Raw genomic sequence first — 17,811 nt, forward strand, 5'->3', positions numbered from 1 at the left:
GAGTTGAAATAGAAGCAGTTTCAGGTACTATTTTTGCCTTTAAGGACCCTCACTCAATGTTCTTTTATATAAAGACCTACACAGAGCAGTGGATTTTATACACCAAGTACCATTAAATCATTTTTTTCTTATCTTGTGCACAAATCCTGTAAGCCCATGCAAGAGTGAGACTTTATTCTAATCTTCAGAGTTAGACAATTAACACCAGGTGAACAAGTAACAGAAGCTGTGATAGTGATGTTAAGCCTTTCTGAGGGAATAGTTTTACTTGCACAAATTTAAGGACATTGTCTAAGAAGCATGAAACATGCAGTTCCCAGATACTGAACAAATGTAAAAAGGTTTTCATTAAGATTAGAGCTTTATTCTATAAAACATGAATAGAAAATAAGACAAATATTAACATGACGTTACCCACAGAGTAAAACAATACAGAGATTTTGGGTATAGACTAGAGTACAATCAGTCATTCATATCCAGACCTTTCATTACACAGTGGAAAGGACTGATTTTATAATTTCTGTCCTGGAGCAGAGAGGTGGGAGGAATAGATGAGACTTCAGCAGTGAATTAATTCCAGGATCATCTTCATTAACACCACTATCCATCTAAATTGCTATCAAGAACAATCCCTATTTGTCAGAACCCATTTTTCTCAAGTAACAGTATATTTTTAGAAGTCTGTTAGTACGCACCTCATATATTATGAGATCATATTGAAGATTAGGTAACAGCTGCCACTTAAAGTATTCCAGGGCAATCATAAGTGTACTATCTCTAAGCAGCCTTTCTAAGCCAGGTTTTAGAGGGGTTAAGTGTTCGATATTGCTCTTGGTGCTCCAATCTAGAATGGATTTGGCATACTGTTCAGTATAAGCAGATACTGCCATATTCCTAAGTAAATCCTTTGTCTCTCATTAGAGGGATGACAAAGGTCAACAAGGCCTCAGCACAGCATACGGTGTATGTGAACCAAGAAAAGTGTTTTGTTTTTGCTATTATTTTGATCCAAACTTGAGTAAAGGATTCAGAAAAACACCCACACAAAACACACTGTTCAGGATGAAACTACAGTTCATAGCATCAGATTACAAGAAGGCAGTTTCTGGACACAGCCACATTATTCATTCCATCAAGGAAAGGAATCCTTTTGTAGGCCACCGTACTATTTACTTTGTGAATGGTGGTAGTGAAGGAACGAAGACGGACCTCTTCAGAGTTGGCAATAAACTGTGGTCCTGACTCTTCCCATTTTTCTGGCACTGCCAAATCTTTGTCTGTGTAAATGAGTAAGTCAAAGGCACCTATAGGCAAAAGAGAATTGTCAATAGTTATGTATACCTTTCAGATGGGTTATGCATTTTCAGAGAGTCCATAAACCACTGACCAAAAGCCTCCCCGCAAACCCAGCTCACATATATGCTTACACATGGCTATACATGATGTGTATGTGAGACTAAGTTAAAACAGTGAGCTTTTTATGTTTGAAACATACATATATTCAGACTAACAATTTTCAATCTTCTGCATAGCCTCCAAAAAGATCACCTAAAACACAACCTGTGATATCAAATCCTGCAATAAGTGCTTATCTTTCAGTTTTTACTTCATTTATGCAGTTCAGTAGTTCTATTGTATAAACAGAACATCTCATGCAAAAGTTACTGGTATATTTGCAGTACTAGGGCCTAAATATCCATTTGAGTGATGACTGTATTTGAGCATAGCTGTGAACTAACTTTTATAGACTAGTAATTTGCTATTAAGTTATTCTATAGTAATTATTGGAAAACATTTTTGCTATACATAGTGTGACAAAGCGGGACTGTTCTTAATGCTTCCTCTGAATATTGTGGGGGTGCCTCAGTTTCCCCTATGCAATTCTTAAGTATCTAGGAGGTGGGATAGGAGGGTATGATCATTGCAGAGCCCTAGAGGGCAGGTATGTGCAGGGGTCTGGACACAGAGAATGGCCAACAGTCTGTTTCCTGGCAACTGATGGCCTGGCCCTTCCCCCCTGCAAGGTGAGAGCTAAAGGGTTGGAGAACAAAGGAATCAGGTACCCTCCTGGCCCGGAAAGGGACAAAGCCCAGAGGAGAAGGGGCTGGAGGGCGAGTCAGTTTGGGGATGGCTGGGGACATGGAGTGAAGTGCAGACGTGGTTCTCTGGCTCACTGCCCCCCAAAATGGACCCAGTTGAGGGGTCCTGTTCTCTGCACCTACAAGCTCTGTTTTAGACCATGTTCCTGTCGTCTAACAAACCTTCTGTTTTACTCACTGGCTGAGAGTTGCGTCTGACTGCGGAGTTGGGGTGTGGACCCTCTGGCTTCCCCAGGAGCCCCACCTGGGTGGACTCACTGTGGGAAGCGCACGGAGGGGCAGAGGATGCTGAATGCTCTGAGGTCAGACCCAGGAAGGTGGAAGTTGTGTGAGCTGTGTGTCCTGAAGACAGTCTGCTCACAGAAAAGGGACTTTCCCAGAGTCCTGACTGGCTTCGTAGGGAGCAGTTCCAGAGCATCGCCCAGGGACTCTGTGACACGTAGCAGGCAAACTTTTTTTTTTGCCAAATATGTATGCCTAAACTCAGAGTTGAATAATTTTAAATTCAGTAGCAGGGTTCATTTTTTTTTTTTTTTTTTTTGAAGAGGGTCACTTCACCAGGAATAGCTTTACAAATTCTTCAGTGGGAGGAAGAGAAAACATATGTTTAGAACTATTAGCACATTTAAATAAATGCTTTTTAATTGAAGTGAGATCCCAAACCAGGCATAGACTAGACTTACAGTATTCACATTTAACTGTGCTTTCTTTGCAAAAGCAGACAACTTGCATATAGAATGTTATATAATTGCAGAAGAGACATGAGGTCAGGTGTCATACTTAAATCCTTCATTTTGAATTAGAGATTGTTATTTAAATCTACATAAGCAGTATACGGCTTATAATTAGAAAGGTGGTAGTCTCATTTTGATTAAATTTCAGTTCAGGTTTAAGGTGTTTTCTTCTACACAAAGTGTTTCATTAGTCACACAAAGGTTTGGAATACTCACAGGATGTTTCCAACAAAGGCAGAAATGTTACTGTGGCAGTTATTTGTCTGATAACAGATCGAATTTCCTCCTGGATAGCTTTTTGAGATTTCTCTCTTGGTACACTACAAGAGAGTAATATGTTGTCAATATAGGGGGGGGAAAAATGAAGCTTTTGTTATAATGAGAAGTTTCTCCAAATCTAGCTCTCTCCTCCATTGTTTAAAAGCGGTTATTGTTCTTGCTATACAATAAAGGGACAGATTGTGCAATTGAGAGACTTACATTTCTTGGGTGAGGGACAATTATTATATAGTACAGTACAAGGTAGATGATCAAGGTTTGGAAAACTATAACCAAAATGATAGTTTAAAATTTCAGTTCATTGTTCTTCCATGAAGCCTTCACTGTTTAAGGATACCAGCCTCTGTCTCGATTTCTCCTGTGATCTGGAGTTTATGGGGTATTACTGTTACCAAAGCAACTACTTCTGAATATGAGAAATCAAGAAACAGAACAGTGATGAAAAAACAAACACGTAAGTACCACCATGGAGGTCTATAATGGCTGCTCAAGTAGACTTTAAAAAAAAAAAAAAAAAAAAAAACCCACCAAGGGAAAATTTTACCTTTTCTATGCAGCTCCTTTTAAAGTAAATAGGAGTTACATATTCATCCGAAATCAAAAAGTTTTCCATTTGATTTAGAGTGAAGCACACCAGTAGACCAAAAGCTACAAAATGCTGTCAAAGATGACCTGAGCTGGTATGTTTTCCCTCTACAGCTAGTTTTTTTTTTTTTTAAAAAAGATTGACCTAGATTATACTTTTTGCAGCACCGTTTATAAATACAAAACAGATGGCCTTTAATACTTGCATCTAATCAACTACTAGCAGCAGTCAACAGGAAGGGTTTATAACAGTGTAATTTTTGACTACATTACCTCTCATCCTTTGCAGTCTTGTCACATTCAATGTCAAACTGCCACCTTTCAAGAACATCACTGCTTTCAATACTAGAGATTACCACCACCAGCCGCTGTACTAAACACTTGCATAACCAGTCTGAAAGAAGCAAGAGAAAAATAACTTCCCCAAGTCAGAAAATATAGATAATGTAGTAGAGGGAGCCTTCATTAACCCCATTTACTAGCTGCACTAGTATATTACTGTTTATGGAAAAGCAGTTAGCATGCTATGCAGTCTTCAGTTTGACTATATTAAGTTAGTGACAAGTTTCACGGTGTACATTCTCTCCAATTCTAATAGCTAATCCAGAAATATAAAACCAATATGATCGAGAGAAGTTGGCTATATAAACAGGCATGCTGAACAGACGCGTTAAGACTAATGCAACCTCTTAGCAATTAATAAATTCACATTTGAGCTCCGAATGGTGAAGGGATCGAATACAGGGCTCTGCCTCAGAAGACGGGTTAGAACCTATACGTGTTTGCTAGAATAAGGCGCTCCCCAGTTTAAACAAATAGAATAGATAAATATAAATAAAACAGATGGCCTGTCTTGTCACATAAGCGAAACATCAGTCACATGCAAGCCACACTCTAAAAGCCATCATGATTCTACAGGATTATGGTAGGTGAGGAAAACCCGGGAGTGCAAAGCTCATAACATCGGGTGGACTATCATGGAGGTGCATTTGATCTGCTGTACCTTTCAGCTGTTCTACCACGTTGTTCAGGTAGTTTTTAAGTTCAGGATCTGTAGTTACCAGCAGAGTGAGCCCGTACTTCTGGACACGTGTGAAGGTCTCCGAGGGATAGATCCCACGCTGATATAAAATGCTGTTGATGCCATAAGCTGAAAGGCAGGTAGAGTCGGCCCAGTCACTGGACTCTCCCAGACGGCACCCGCACGTGCAGCCCCTTCCCTCCGCCGCGTTACCGGGATGGGAAGGGAAGGGGACAAAACGCCGCACCACGAGTGGCTGGGCAGAGACGCAGCTCCCGGGAGCCCCCGAGCGGTCACCGCGCTGCCTCGAGCTCCCTCCCGGGGCCAGCGCGCACCCCGGTGTGCTGCAAGGCCCCTCCCCCCGGAGCCGCGGCCCCCGCTCGCTCGCTCACTCACAGAAGAACTCGGCGACGATCTCGGCGCTGCCCCGCAGGGTGATGCCCTGCTCCCGGCTCAGCTGCTTGGCCATGGCGCGGACAGACGGCGCCCGCACAGTCCCCGCCGCCGCCGCCGGCCCGTTCAAATCAGGCGCCGCCCCCTGCGCCGCGGCCACAAAAGCGCCTCATAGGCTCTTGCTGACCCTACTTCCTTTAGGTGTGCCGCTGACGCATGCGCGTTGCCCGCTGACATAACAGTTTCAGCATGCGCCGTCTCTCCCGGAACCTCCACCCTTGCGCAGGCGCAGTAACTTTTTCTGCCTCGGCGGGCCAGCCCAAGTGGTCAGCGTTGCCTGGCGGGGATTGGGGAGTTGCACGTTCTGTCTATTTCGGGGGCGGCGCCTCTGAACGCGCAGACCGGAAGGGGGACTCTGCCGCGCGTGCCCTCGCCGCGCCTTCAGCGTGCTGTGCGCGAGACAGCGTCGCGTCGAGCTACGGAGGGCGGCGGGGAGGCTTGAAATTGCGAACGCGCTGCCACGCCGCGCTGGCTAGGAGAAGGGCTGCGAGTGACTGCAAAGAGGGGGTCCCCATCCCATGTTCCTAAAAGCAAACGTTAGCTGCAAGCACGGTGGGAAGAGGGGCTGCTGCATCAGCTGGGGGGAGGGGGAGCTGGAGCTGCCGCCCAATGTGTGATCCCCAGCCAGGGCTGGGGCCACTGATCCAGGGCGGGAGATTTTAAATGCCTGATAAAGTGCGGCTTGGCGTGTTGCAACGCAAGCCGCGTCAGGGTCCTGCAGTGGGACTGCAACCGTGCGCCGTCAGATGAGGAGGGAGATCGGACACTGGGGCGTCTTTATTCTCCGTCTCCGTATTTCAGTACGTGCGATTCACACGTGGTTGAAGAGCTTTAATACTCTGGAGGGGGGAGAGTCGTTTGGTTAACATTATGCATCCCTGTTTTCAGTATAGCCAGAATGCATCCAGGTCATCTCCTTTTTTATCTGCAAGACTCTGAATTTGTTTCTGTACATGAGAAGTAAAGAACAGCAGTTAAAAGGGCGGGAAAATTAAGGAACATGTTTTCAATCCCGTTGAAATACATTCCCATTCCCCATATGGGAAAAAAGGATTTGAAAAAGATGACCTGAATAAATATGATTGTAAGATCCAGAATCAGCATCTATTGGCACAGTTAGAGAACCTCTGGGAAGTGGTGTGTTCTGTACTTACTTTCATTAGAGACTCACACAAGTCAAAGAGATATTTCTCCCAGTATGCATGTCATCAGAAGTGCAGGTGAAGGGAGTTTGTACTGTGCTGCTCAGCCCTACCTCCCTCAAATCACTTATTGAGATACTGCCACCTAGTCTTATCTGAATAAAGAATTTGCTTTAAAGTGAAGCCCAAATGAGACTTGCTAGGTCTTTAAGAAAGATTTGTGTCTGTGTGTTTGTTTTAGAGAATACAGAGGAATGTTTACATCCTTAATCTATATTCAAGGAGTACTTGTGGCACCTTAGAGACTAACAAATTTATTTGAGCATAAGCTTTCGTGAGCTACAGCTCACTTCATCGGATGCATTTGGTGGAAAATACAGTGGGGAGATTTATATATACACACACACAGAGAACATGAAACAATGGGTTTTATCATACACGCTGTAAGGAGAGTGATCACTTAAGATGAGCCATCACCAGCAGCGGGGGGGGAGGGAGGAAAACCTTTCATGGTGACAAGCAAGGTAGGCCATTTCCAGCAGTTAACAAGAACATCTGAGGAACAGTGTGGGGTGCGGGGAGAAATAACATGGGGAAATAGTTTAACTTTGTGTAATGACTCATCCATTCCCAGTCACTATTCAAGCCTAAGTTAATTGTATCCAGTTTGCAAATTAATTCCAATTCAGCAGTCTCTCGTTGGAGTCTGTTTTTGAAGTTTTTTTGTTGAAGGATAGCCACCCTCAGGTCTGTAATCGAGTGACCGGAGAGATTGAAGTGTTCTCCGACTGGTTTTTGAATGTTATAATTCTTGACGTCTGATTTGTGTCCATTTATTCTTTTACGTAGAGACTGTCCAGTTTGACCAATGTACATGGCAGAGGGGCATTGCTGACACATGATGGTATATATCACATTAGTAGATATGCAGGTGAACGAGCCCATATGCCGTGGCTGATGTGATTAGGTCCTATGATGGTGTCACTTGAATAAATATGTGGACAGAGTTGGCATCGGGCTTTGTTGCAGGGATAGGTTCCTGGGTTAGTGTTTTTGTTGTGTGGTGTGTGGTTACTGGAGAGTATTTGCTTCAGGTTTGGAGCCTGTCTGTAAGCAAGGACTGGCCTGTCTCCCAAGATCTGTGAGAGTGATGGGTCATCCTTCAGGATAGGTTGTAGATCCTTGATGATGCATTGGAGAGGTTTTAGTTGGGGCTGAAGGTGATGGCTGGTGGCGTTCTGTTATTTTCTTTGTTGGGCCTGTCCTCTGAAACCAATCTATATTCAGTTTACAAAATTTCAGTGTAAAAAGAGTTTTTAAAATGGCAAATAATTTTTCAGTTTAATCATGCTTTTCAAAATATGGATAACAAAGCTGTTAATAATTCACTAACTTCTCAGTGTTACATATACGCACTCTCCAGTATACCATACTTCTATCATGGTATGTCTCAGATATTGAATCACCTGCTGCTTGAGAGCCAGTGGGCTTTTCTAGCTTCCTGCTGAGACCTCTGGGAGTCCTACTAGGAGTAGTTCTGAATATATGGATGGCTAAAAGAAAAGTGAATGAGCCCCAATGCCAGAGCTTTTGCTGGGTCACTTGGATCAGAAGGAGCCCAGTGTGACACTGCACCCCATATTCCTCACAGTGATATGATATAATTATGACATAATTATGATGCGTTTTGTACAAGACAGGCCATGTGAGGAGTCACTGGAAAGGTTATGATTTGCTGAATATGATTATCCTATTTGTATGCATGTATCATTTTTGTATCTGAAGTTATGAATATTGACTAGGGAATCTGTATTTCAAATGGCCTTACTCTGGAAAACATCCACAGTCGGTCTTTTAGGTACAACAATGAAGAAGCCAGACAGGGCTCATGGCCCATCAGTAAAAACAATGGACTGTGGAATAGCTTAACCTTCCTGTGGGTGTTTTGGCCAGCCTGAAAGCAATGGCTGCTACACAGTGCAAGGGCATGTGACCAGCATGTTTCTGGATTGGACTCCATCTTGGGATTTCAGTATTTTTCCACAAACTGGTCTGGGAACCAAGTTTTGAAACAAAGGGTTCCCACCATATGCTAAAGCTACATAAGGCAGGGAGTGACATCATCTGTTGTTCTTCACTTTCCACACAAGAAGACTCCTGAAAACACCTGAGAAACAAAGACTGAATAGGGGGAAGTGCTGAACCCAGGCTAACAGAATTTCTAGCCTGTGTGTGATGGATGTGAGGATTCCAAGCTGTAAAGCCAGTGCAGCTTGTCCCTTAAGAATCTTCAGCCTGCTTGTATAATCAACCAGCGTGAGAATTTGCTAATTCATATCCTGTCTTTCTAATATCTTAGGTGTAGTTTGCGTTTTTGTTTATTTGCTAGGTAATCTGCTTTGTTCTGTTTGCTGTCACTTATAATCACTTAAAATCTATCTTTTGTAGTTAATAAATTTATTTTAAGTTTAATCTAAACCAGTGAGTTTGGAGTGAAGTGCGTAGGAATTGTAGCTTAATGGGCAAAGGCTGTTGCATAATCCTCCCCACATTGAGGGGGAGGCGAAGTGGATAATAAATTCATACTGGTTGGGGTTTGGATCAGGGCAGGACATTACAACTCTGGTGTCCTAGGCTGGGAAGCTGGTGGTTATTTTGGCTATATCCTCTCTATTGTTGGTTCATATGCAGTGGCTGATCAGAGAGCCTACATGTAACTGCCTCTGGGTGTGTCCCTACCTGTGAATGCTGGTGGAGGTGTATGACTGGGAGCAGGTCTGCAGCTTGTCACAGCAGCACAGTGTGAGAGGGAGCCCAGGCTGGTTGGTCTGAGGGCTCAGTGGTACGCCAGTTCCAGGTGACACCCCGGGGGGCAACATGTCACACCCACTATTGTGGAGTTTGGATGGAATGTCTCCACAGTACATGCTTTCTCCACTGCTGATTCACCTGATTGCTGGTGCCTATTTGGCTACTGAAACAAAAGATCACAGCAACAATGCTTTAATCTGCTGATGCCAGCTTTGTATCAAAGTGTGCCTGACTGTAAATTTATGTGTGCAGTTAATATCTAGATAGATACAGTTGGGTTAGAACCTGTCTTTTACAAATTGGCCCAGTGCCTTTTTTCTTTCTTCCTCTAGTTCTCAGGCATCATCATGTTCTCTATTATAGTCCCTGGCCTTGGTTCCCTCCAGCTGGCTTTCACGTATTTTAATTGGATCCTCTGGCGGTATAGTTTAGGAATAAAGGGAAAAAGCAAATGCACTGTATGGACCAGTTGGACTAGGAGAAATGACCGTTCTGTTATTAAGCTTTCCATATTTCTGTTCTAGTTGATTGGGTACATTTTAACACGGAAAAACATTTGGTCCAACTGGAACAAATTATATGCCTAGAAACAACAATCAGTAAGTTGCCTTCAATCACTAAAGCTGTCTGACTGCTTGGATTCTTTAATCACACTAAAGCAAAAGCAAAATCACAAGTGTGGGAAGAAGTCATGTCATACAACTTAGCTCCCTTTACATCCCCAATGACTCCCATGGCAATTAACTGAATTTTGGTGATGAAGACATCCCTCTTATGTTGTCTCAATACAACTGTTTTGAGACTCTATTATTTATATGACCATTTTGGTGTATTTACTAACTGATTTAGACCTTCTGTTATCACAATCCCATGCAGCTCTAAATCGTATTTTCTTGATTTGTCTCAAAGATTAGTTTAACTGCTTATCCACGGCAGATCATAAGAGACACTCAATCTACTGTGGATACCTAAAGCCCACTCATTAAAGGAGTAAACTGTGTTCAGTGGATTTGATATACAGTATTTCACAGTATCCTTCAAGGCTTGCCTATGCCCTAGTACAGTTCATACTATTTCTATTTCCATGCTCCTCTCACCCTGCTATCTATGCTTTTTGCAGTTTAGATTTTGCTATCTTTTAGTCCACTATATTTGCTTTTCAATCAACACATTAATATTTTGTTTGCATGTCTTATTTGACATGAAAATGTAATCTAACTATAATAAATTGCCTATGTTTAATACTTTTCCCCTTTATTTTTTTTGGTGCTGGAAGTTTTTTAATTTTATTGCTTTTTAATCCTTTTTAATTTGTAATATTCTTCAATGTCTGATTACTCTCAATTTTGAAAAGTTTAATGTTTTAAAGGTCAGTGAAATACAGTTCTTTATTCACAGCTGCATGCCCTTTCTTTCTATCTTGTGTTGTTTATGGCTACAAATACACAAAACTGAGTGTTTCAGAGGTGTGCTCATCTTCATTTCTGTCTGTTTCAGGTGTAGCTCTTGTTCCTTTTTTTAAACTTGAGAATTTGTTTATGAGTGGGTTTAGTTGCTTGCCAGAGATTTCTCCCCCCCCTTGCTTTTCTTTAGAGTCCTCTGATTGTCTTCTTCTATGCTCCTTGTTATAAGTCTCGAGATCCACATTATTTTCTACCATTCCTTTAGATCTCTCACTAGGTTGCCTTTATTGAGGAGAGTTTTGAAAAGGAAACCTTATTTATATTTTATTCAGTTTTCTCATAATTCTTCAATCATTGCTCCATTTCTTTCTTAACACTATGGCGGAGAGATCTTGAAATATTTTGATTCTGTGGCCCTGGAAGGAGATATTCTTTATCCTCCTTGGCTTTTCTCATAATTACTTCTTCTGTTGGAAATGGTATAATATTACAATTATGTCCCTTGGGCAGTTGCCAACTCTAGGGAGAAGGAAAAAAGGTCTCCATGCACCATATCTATCACCACTTCTTCAAAATAATTCCTAAAAGATCTTTGCCTTTAGTAGAACAGGATTTCCTGTTTTCTAAATGTTCTGGAACTCTTTGTGGTCTGTTATTCCATGTCTCATTATTGAATATGATTACCAAGACTTTGCACTTGCTGTTTCACCCACGTCTACAGGTTCAGTGTCACATCAGAGTTTGCTCCAGCTTCAGATGTACTTATCCTTTCTTCCTGATCAGGTACTTTTCTTTATAGCCAGTAATTCGGTGTGTGTATCTGTTCTTATGTTTGAAATTCCAACAAAAGTTCATTAGTATCAGCCTTGGTGGCTAACATACTTTTTTTCCTTTTCCATCTAATTTGGTTTAGCTAGTGCATAGTAGCTCTGTGTCAACCCAAAAGGCTTCAGCAGGAGCTGAAAAGATGGATCTGGGTCCAAGGATAAATGGTCTGTACTATGAAACTTCTCTTCCCTAGAAAAACCCTTGCATCTTACTGGCCAACTGCAGCTCTTAGGCTTTGTAAATCCAGCTGGAAAAGCAAGTCTCCTTGGCAGGACAGCCTTATTGCTGCTTCTTTCCCTATAGTTCTCATGGCTTTTAGCTCCAATTCTTTCCGGGCTTAGAAGAGAGAGATCCTCTCTCTATTGAGGCAGCCAGCAGTCTAAAACTTGCTTTTCTTCCTTTTATTTCTTGTTCCCCTCCTGAAGTCTCCTTAAGATTTTACAGTGCTGCCCATCACCACAGTCTCTAAATATCTTCCAAGCTCAACATTTATGGCAGGTGTTGAAGATGCTCTGTCTGCAGGTTAGACCTTTAATCCCTCCCTGCTTTGACTGAAGTTTACTCACCACATCACAGATGCCAGCTTGACTCCTTCACTGGGCTGAGATAGTTCCTCCTGGCATGACAAATTTCTCACTTCTTTTGACAAAATGATTATTTTTTTCTTAGGTGTGACTGTTAGACTTCCACTAGGCAACTTTAGGGGGTGTTGAGGTGCAAGTTTGGGTAGCTGATGGAAGCAGAATTTGTTTCTGCCTTTCTGAGTACGGAGTAGGCTGCCATTCCTGTTGGGTAACATCACTATTCCACTCATTTAATATCTTTTTTTTAATATTTAGCAATTTAAATAATTGTTACTATACATGAGGTCTCTGTTCACCTCTGACTCCACAGATTTCATCCAGAGGTTCTTCTGATTTAAATATTGGCTTCTTCTGCCACTGACCCTTCTTTTATTCAGGTGTGTCTCTTCCAGATCTGGATCTACAGCAGGTGTGGACAAACTTTTTGGCCTGAGGGGTTCCAAAACCATATGGAGGGCCCCGTAGGGAAGGCTGTGCCTCCCCAAACAGCCTGGCCCCTGCCCCCTATCTGCCCCCTCCCACTTCCTACCCCCTAACTGTAGGAGCAGAGTTTTATAATTGTATTATAAGAATAGAGATACTAATGTACGTCTTGATTTCATTTTACCAGCCACCCTTTTTGAATAGCAGAAAGGAATGACCCTCTGGGACATTGGTAGAAATGCATCTGACAGAATGCCGGTGTCTGTACTGATGTTAAGGCAGGGACAGACCAGAACAATTCTTATGACTGATTATGGTCACCCTTTTTAGGATAAGTTATAATGTCTACTATGGTTTCCTATATGTATTAATAATTAGGCACTCTAGTTAAATATACATTTCATTGTTTTTAAGATTTAGTAAGTAAAAGACAGGATCTTGTATTGTGTCTATGTTAAGGAGATTCAAAATAAACTGACACTGTTTGTATTCTCTGTAAAAAGACTGTTTGTGTGAATGAGGAATGTATGTATCAGGAAAAGATAAGTTATGAAGGCCATTGTTACAGCCAGATGGTCAAGGAAAAAGGAGTAAAGAAACTTAAGAACACCAAAAAATCATCAGTGCGCATCCATAATGAAGGAAGGGCAAATTGACGACTCTGAGGTGAAGGCTGGCATCCCTAAAGACAGGACAATTGATTAAATCGAAACCAGGGCAGGATAACCCTCTTGGAGGTGTATTGGAATGTTTACATCAGAAGATAACACCAATTAAGAAGTAACTTGTCACAAACTGACACAGCAAAATCCATAGACTTCAACAGAGAAAAGGAACTATAAGAATAGGGTGCTTTGCCATGGGATTTTGGGTTTGTCTTGCCACTACTCCAGGAGCATTGGATCGCAACTGACAAAGCCCGGCTCCCCACTGCGACCAATCTGGCTGGCCACTAGATTGATCCAGACTCGGTAACTATAAAGACATCAACTGGCAGGACTGTGTGCATGAGGTGGATGTGTGTGTGACTGAAAAGCATATGCTAACTGTTGTATTTTCAATAAATATGGCATATTTGCCTTCTCTCTTATGCAAGATCCCGTTTGCTTTGTATAGCATAACATAACTGCCCCCCCTCAGAACCCTTGACCCATCCAAGCTCCCTGTCCCCTGACTGCCCCAATCCCTATCCACACCCCCGCCCTCTGACAGGCCCACCGGGACTCCCACGTCTATCCAAACCCCCCCATTCCCCGTCTCCTGACCTCCCCCTCCAGAACCTCTGCCCATCCAACTGCCCCCTGCTCTCTGTCCCCTGACTGCCCCCCGGAACTCCCTGCCCCTTATCCAACTCCCCCGCTCCCTGCCCCATTACCATGCTGCTCAGAGCAGCATGTCTGGCAGCCCCGCAGCCCAGCCAGAGCCAGCCATGATGCTGCACTGCCCAGCAGGAGCTCGCAGCCCTGCCTCGTAGAGCGCTGGCGGCACGGCAAGCTGAGGCTGCGGGTGATGGGGGACAGCAGGGGTGGGGCTGGGGGCTAGCCTCCCCAGTCAGGAGCTCAAGGGCCAGGCAGGATGGTCCCGCAGGCCATAGTTTGCCCATCTCTGATCTACAGCACAGATAAGGTGCCATATTTCTGTAAACTGAAAACAGGACTCTGGTGAGAGATGGTGAGTGCTCAGAGGAGCTTACTTACAGTATGCAAAAAAGATATATTTCATGGTTTTATTTTACTTAAAACTCAGTAGTTACTGTCATTGTTTCTTGTCGTTCTTCAGGGTATGAAGCTGCTTGATATCAGTTGCATTTCTCTGATGATGCTTTTTTCATCAGATTTGCTTGTCTTTCAGCACCTTGTCGTAGAATTCAGTACAGTCTAGAGAAAAGTTAACTCGCACACACAAGACAGCCTTCATGGTGGAGACATTCAGATGTGATTTTTTTCAGGAGACCAAACACCATTCGTAATTGAAAAGACACGTTCAACAGGTACAGTCTTACCCGGCAGGTACAGCACAGATTCCACAGACTTGGCTAGATCTGTGTATTGTACTGCATTACGGTCCATGTCTCAAACTTTTCTGCCACCTTTCAGTGATGGGCGTTCTCTGATGGTTCCAGTCTAAAAGACACCTGAAGACAACTGATTTAGCACTAGACCACTTGTCAAAGAGACTATTCTCATCCAACATATTTAAGGTGGGAATTCTGGTGTGGCATGCAGCGAGGCTGTCTTGCATTTGCTCCCACTGCAGCATATTCCTCAGCAGAGCCCACTCAGACTTTTCGGTGCACTCAAAGGCAGGTCTTCAGTGCTCTAAGTAGGACAGGCATGCTGTGTAAAAATTGTCAACTACATCGTAAAACTCCTTTTCTTTCATTTGCCTGCATTCTACAAGATTCTTGTGCAGTAGGTTCTTCGCTTCTGTTGTGACAAATCTTTCTCCAAACCTCTCAGATAAGTTAACGTTCAGGGAACATATTTGCAGTGCAACTTTAGTCACTGACAAATCGTTTTCTCTATCATAATTATGTTTTGAAACATGGCAGTTTGTTTTGGTGGCAAATAAAAGACACAGTTGAGGGGCAGTATCATCAAAGAGCTTCTTTAGCAGGGTTGGGCATTTATCTTGAGAAAGAAAATATGCTTTAAGCCCATCGAAAATCAACAAAATCCTGTGTATTGCTGGTCCCAATGAGAGGAATCGTGTACTACCTGCTCCAGTAATTTGGTATCCTCAATTTCAACAAATGGACAGAAATCTTTCAGCTCTTCTACACTCACTGTGTAGATATGAAGGTATTTGTAAACCTTTACAGCAAAGCTCTCCACATCTAAAGGAAGATAGTCGACTGCAGTTCAGAGGCAGTTACTCACAATATGTGCACCACCTCCAATACCGAAGATCTCTTTTCCTAAGTTGGCCTGGAGCTTTCGCCTCAAATTGGTTTTCCCACAATGTGTGGCACCCCTAAAGTTAGTATTAATGTTGTCTGCACAAATTCCAACATATTGTCTGCACAAATTTCAACATAAGAGAGTACTTCTCAATCACTTGCTGGCTGAATGCACACTGCAAATCTGATGTTTCTCTGGGTAGAGATGAAAAGTCAATAATTTTTGTGCAAGCTCCACTCAGTGGGAAAAAATACCATATAAGAACAGGAAATAGGTTTTTGCTTCTTTTTGTTCGATGCATCCACACTCAGTATAATAAAGGAACACTTGTCCAGCTCAAGCTGCACTTCTTCAAAGGATAAAGGGGCTAAGACATTGCAAACGATTGCCTCAGACTTTGTGCGAGCAGATGAAAACTCTAGGTTGGTACAGTTTCTTAATTAATTGTAATGTACATTGATGACATCTTCATCATCTGGACCCATGGAAAAGAAGCTCTTGAGGAATTCCACCATGATTTCAACAATTTCCATCCCACCATCAACCTCAGCCTGGACCAGTCCACACAAGAGATCCACTTCCTGGACACTACAGTGCTAATAAGCGATGGTCACATAAACACCACCCTATATCGGAAACCTACTGACCGCTATTCCTACCTACATGCCTCTAGCTTTCATCCAGATCATACCACTCCATCCATTGTCTACAGCCAAACTCTACGATATAACCGCATTTGCTCCAACCCCTCAGACAGAGACAAACACCTACAAGATCTCTATCATGCATTCTTACAACTACAATACCCACCTGCTGAAGTGAAGAAACAGATTGACAGAGCCAGAAGAGTACCCAGAAGTCACCTACTACAGGACAGGCGCAACAAAGAAAATAACAGAACACCATTAGCCATCACCTTCAGCCCCCAACTAAAACCTCTCCAACGCGTCATCAAGGATCTACAACCTATCCTGAAGGACGACCCATCACTCTCACAGATCTTGGGAGACAGGCCAGTCCTTGCTTACAGACAGCTCCCCAATCTGAAGCAAATACTCACCAGCAACCACACACCACACAACAGAACCACTAACCCAGGAACCTATCCTTGCAACAAAGCCCGTTGCCAACTCTGTCCACGTATCTATTCAGGGGACAGCATCATAGGGCCTAATCACATCAGCCACACTATCAGAGGCTCGTTCACCTGTGCATCTACCAATGTGATCATAGAATCATAGAATCATAGAATATCAGGGTTGGAAGGGACCCCAGAAGGTCATCTAGTCCAACCCCCTGCTCAAAGCAGGACCAAGTCCCAGTTAAATCATCCCAGCCAGGGCTTTGTCAAGCCTGACCTTAAAAACCTCTAAGGAAGGAGATTCTACCACCTCCCTAGGTAACGCATTCCAGTGTTTCACCACCCTCTTAGTGAAAAAGTTTTTCCTAATATCCAATCTAAACCTCCCCCATTGCAACTTGAGACCATTACTCCTCGTTCTGTCATCTGCTACCATTGAGAACAGTCTAGAGCCATCCTCTTTGAAACCCCCTTTCAGGTAGTTGAAAGCAGCTATCAAATCCCCCCTCATTCTTCTCTTCTGCAGACTAAACAATCCCAGCTCCCTCAGCCTCTCCTCATAAGTCATGTGCTCTAGACCCCTAATCATTTTTGTTGCCCTTCGTTGTACTCTTTCCAATTTATCCACATCCTTCCTGTAGTGTGGGGCCCAAAACTGGACACAGTACTCCAGATGAGGCCTCACCAGTGTCGAATAGAGGGGAACGATCACGTCCCTCGATCTGCTCGCTATGCCCCTACTTATACAACCCAAAATGCCATTGGCCTTCTTGGCAACAAGGGCACACTGCTGACTCATATCCAGCTTCTCGTCCACTGTCACCCCTAGGTCCTTTTCCGCAGAAATATGATATATGCCATCATGTGCCAGCAATGCCCCTCTGCCATGTACATTGGCCAAACTGGACAGTCTCTACGTAAAAGAATGAATGGACACAAATTAGACGTCAAGAATTATAACATTCAAAAACCAGTTGGAGAACACTTCAATCTCTCTGGTCACTCGATTACAGACCTAAGAGTGGCTATCCTTCAACAAAAAAGCTTCAAAAACAGACTCCAATGAGAGACTGCTGAATTGGAATTATTGCTGAATTGGAATTGCAAACTGGATACAATTAACTTAGGCTTGAATAGAGACTGGGAATGGATGAGTCATTACACAAAGTAAAACTATTTCCCCATGGTATTTCTCCCTCCCACCCCACCCCCCACTGTTCCTCTGATATTCTTGTTAACTGCTGGAATTAGCCTACCTTGCTTGTCACCATGAAAGGTTTTCCTCCTTTCCCCCCCCTGCTGCTGGTGATGGCTTATCTTAAGTGATCACTCTCCTTACAGTGTGTATGATAAACCCATTGTTTCATGTTCTCTGTGTGTGTATATAAATCTCTCCTCTGTTTTTTCCACCAAATGCATCCGATGAAGTGAGCTGTAGCTCACGAAAGCTTATGCTCTAATAAATTTG

The 17,811-nt window shown here is 43.1% G+C and overlaps 1 protein-coding gene and 1 long non-coding RNA gene across 3 annotated transcripts in view; one reads left to right on the plus strand and one right to left on the minus strand.

Moving 5' to 3' along the window:
• Positions 1-342: 342 nt before the first annotated feature.
• On the minus strand, positions 343-5,336 carry MAD2L1 (mitotic arrest deficient 2 like 1). The gene is made up of 5 exons (XM_038401033.2): positions 5,115-5,336; positions 4,701-4,847; positions 3,971-4,091; positions 3,050-3,153; positions 343-1,304 (listed from the first exon to the last, which is right to left on the minus strand). The coding sequence occupies exons 1-5, from the start codon at positions 5,185-5,187 to the stop codon at positions 1,084-1,086; spliced, it is 666 nt and encodes a 221-aa protein (XP_038256961.1). The 5' UTR covers positions 5,188-5,336; the 3' UTR covers positions 343-1,083.
• Positions 5,337-5,488: 152 nt separating this feature from the next.
• LOC119855281 overlaps positions 5,489-17,811 on the plus strand; it is a 36,922-nt gene continuing 24,599 nt past the window's right edge. For both annotated transcript variants that reach the window (XR_005292814.2, XR_006280878.1), the window contains exon 1: positions 5,489-5,723. This is a non-coding gene — a long non-coding RNA (uncharacterized LOC119855281). The remainder of the gene's footprint in view (positions 5,724-17,811) is intronic.

This window comes from Dermochelys coriacea, chromosome 4, assembly GCF_009764565.3.
Source record: "Dermochelys coriacea isolate rDerCor1 chromosome 4, rDerCor1.pri.v4, whole genome shotgun sequence".
In the NCBI taxonomy this organism is placed as follows: Eukaryota; Metazoa; Chordata; order Testudines; family Dermochelyidae; genus Dermochelys; species Dermochelys coriacea.

Bases quoted from the DNA above. Each gene is read 5' to 3' on its own strand.
- MAD2L1 (XM_038401033.2), bottom strand. From the start codon at position 5,187: ATGGCCAAGCAGCTGAGCCGGGAGCAGGGCATCACCCTGCGGGGCAGC. The intron at 4,848-5,114 runs GTGAGTGAGCGA...CCTGCCTTTCAG, and splicing joins GATCGTCGCCGAGTTCTTCT to CTTATGGCATCAACAGCATT. The intron at 3,154-3,970 runs GTAATGTAGTCA...ACTCTCTTGTAG, and splicing joins AAGACTGCAAAGGATGAGAG to TGTACCAAGAGAGAAATCTC.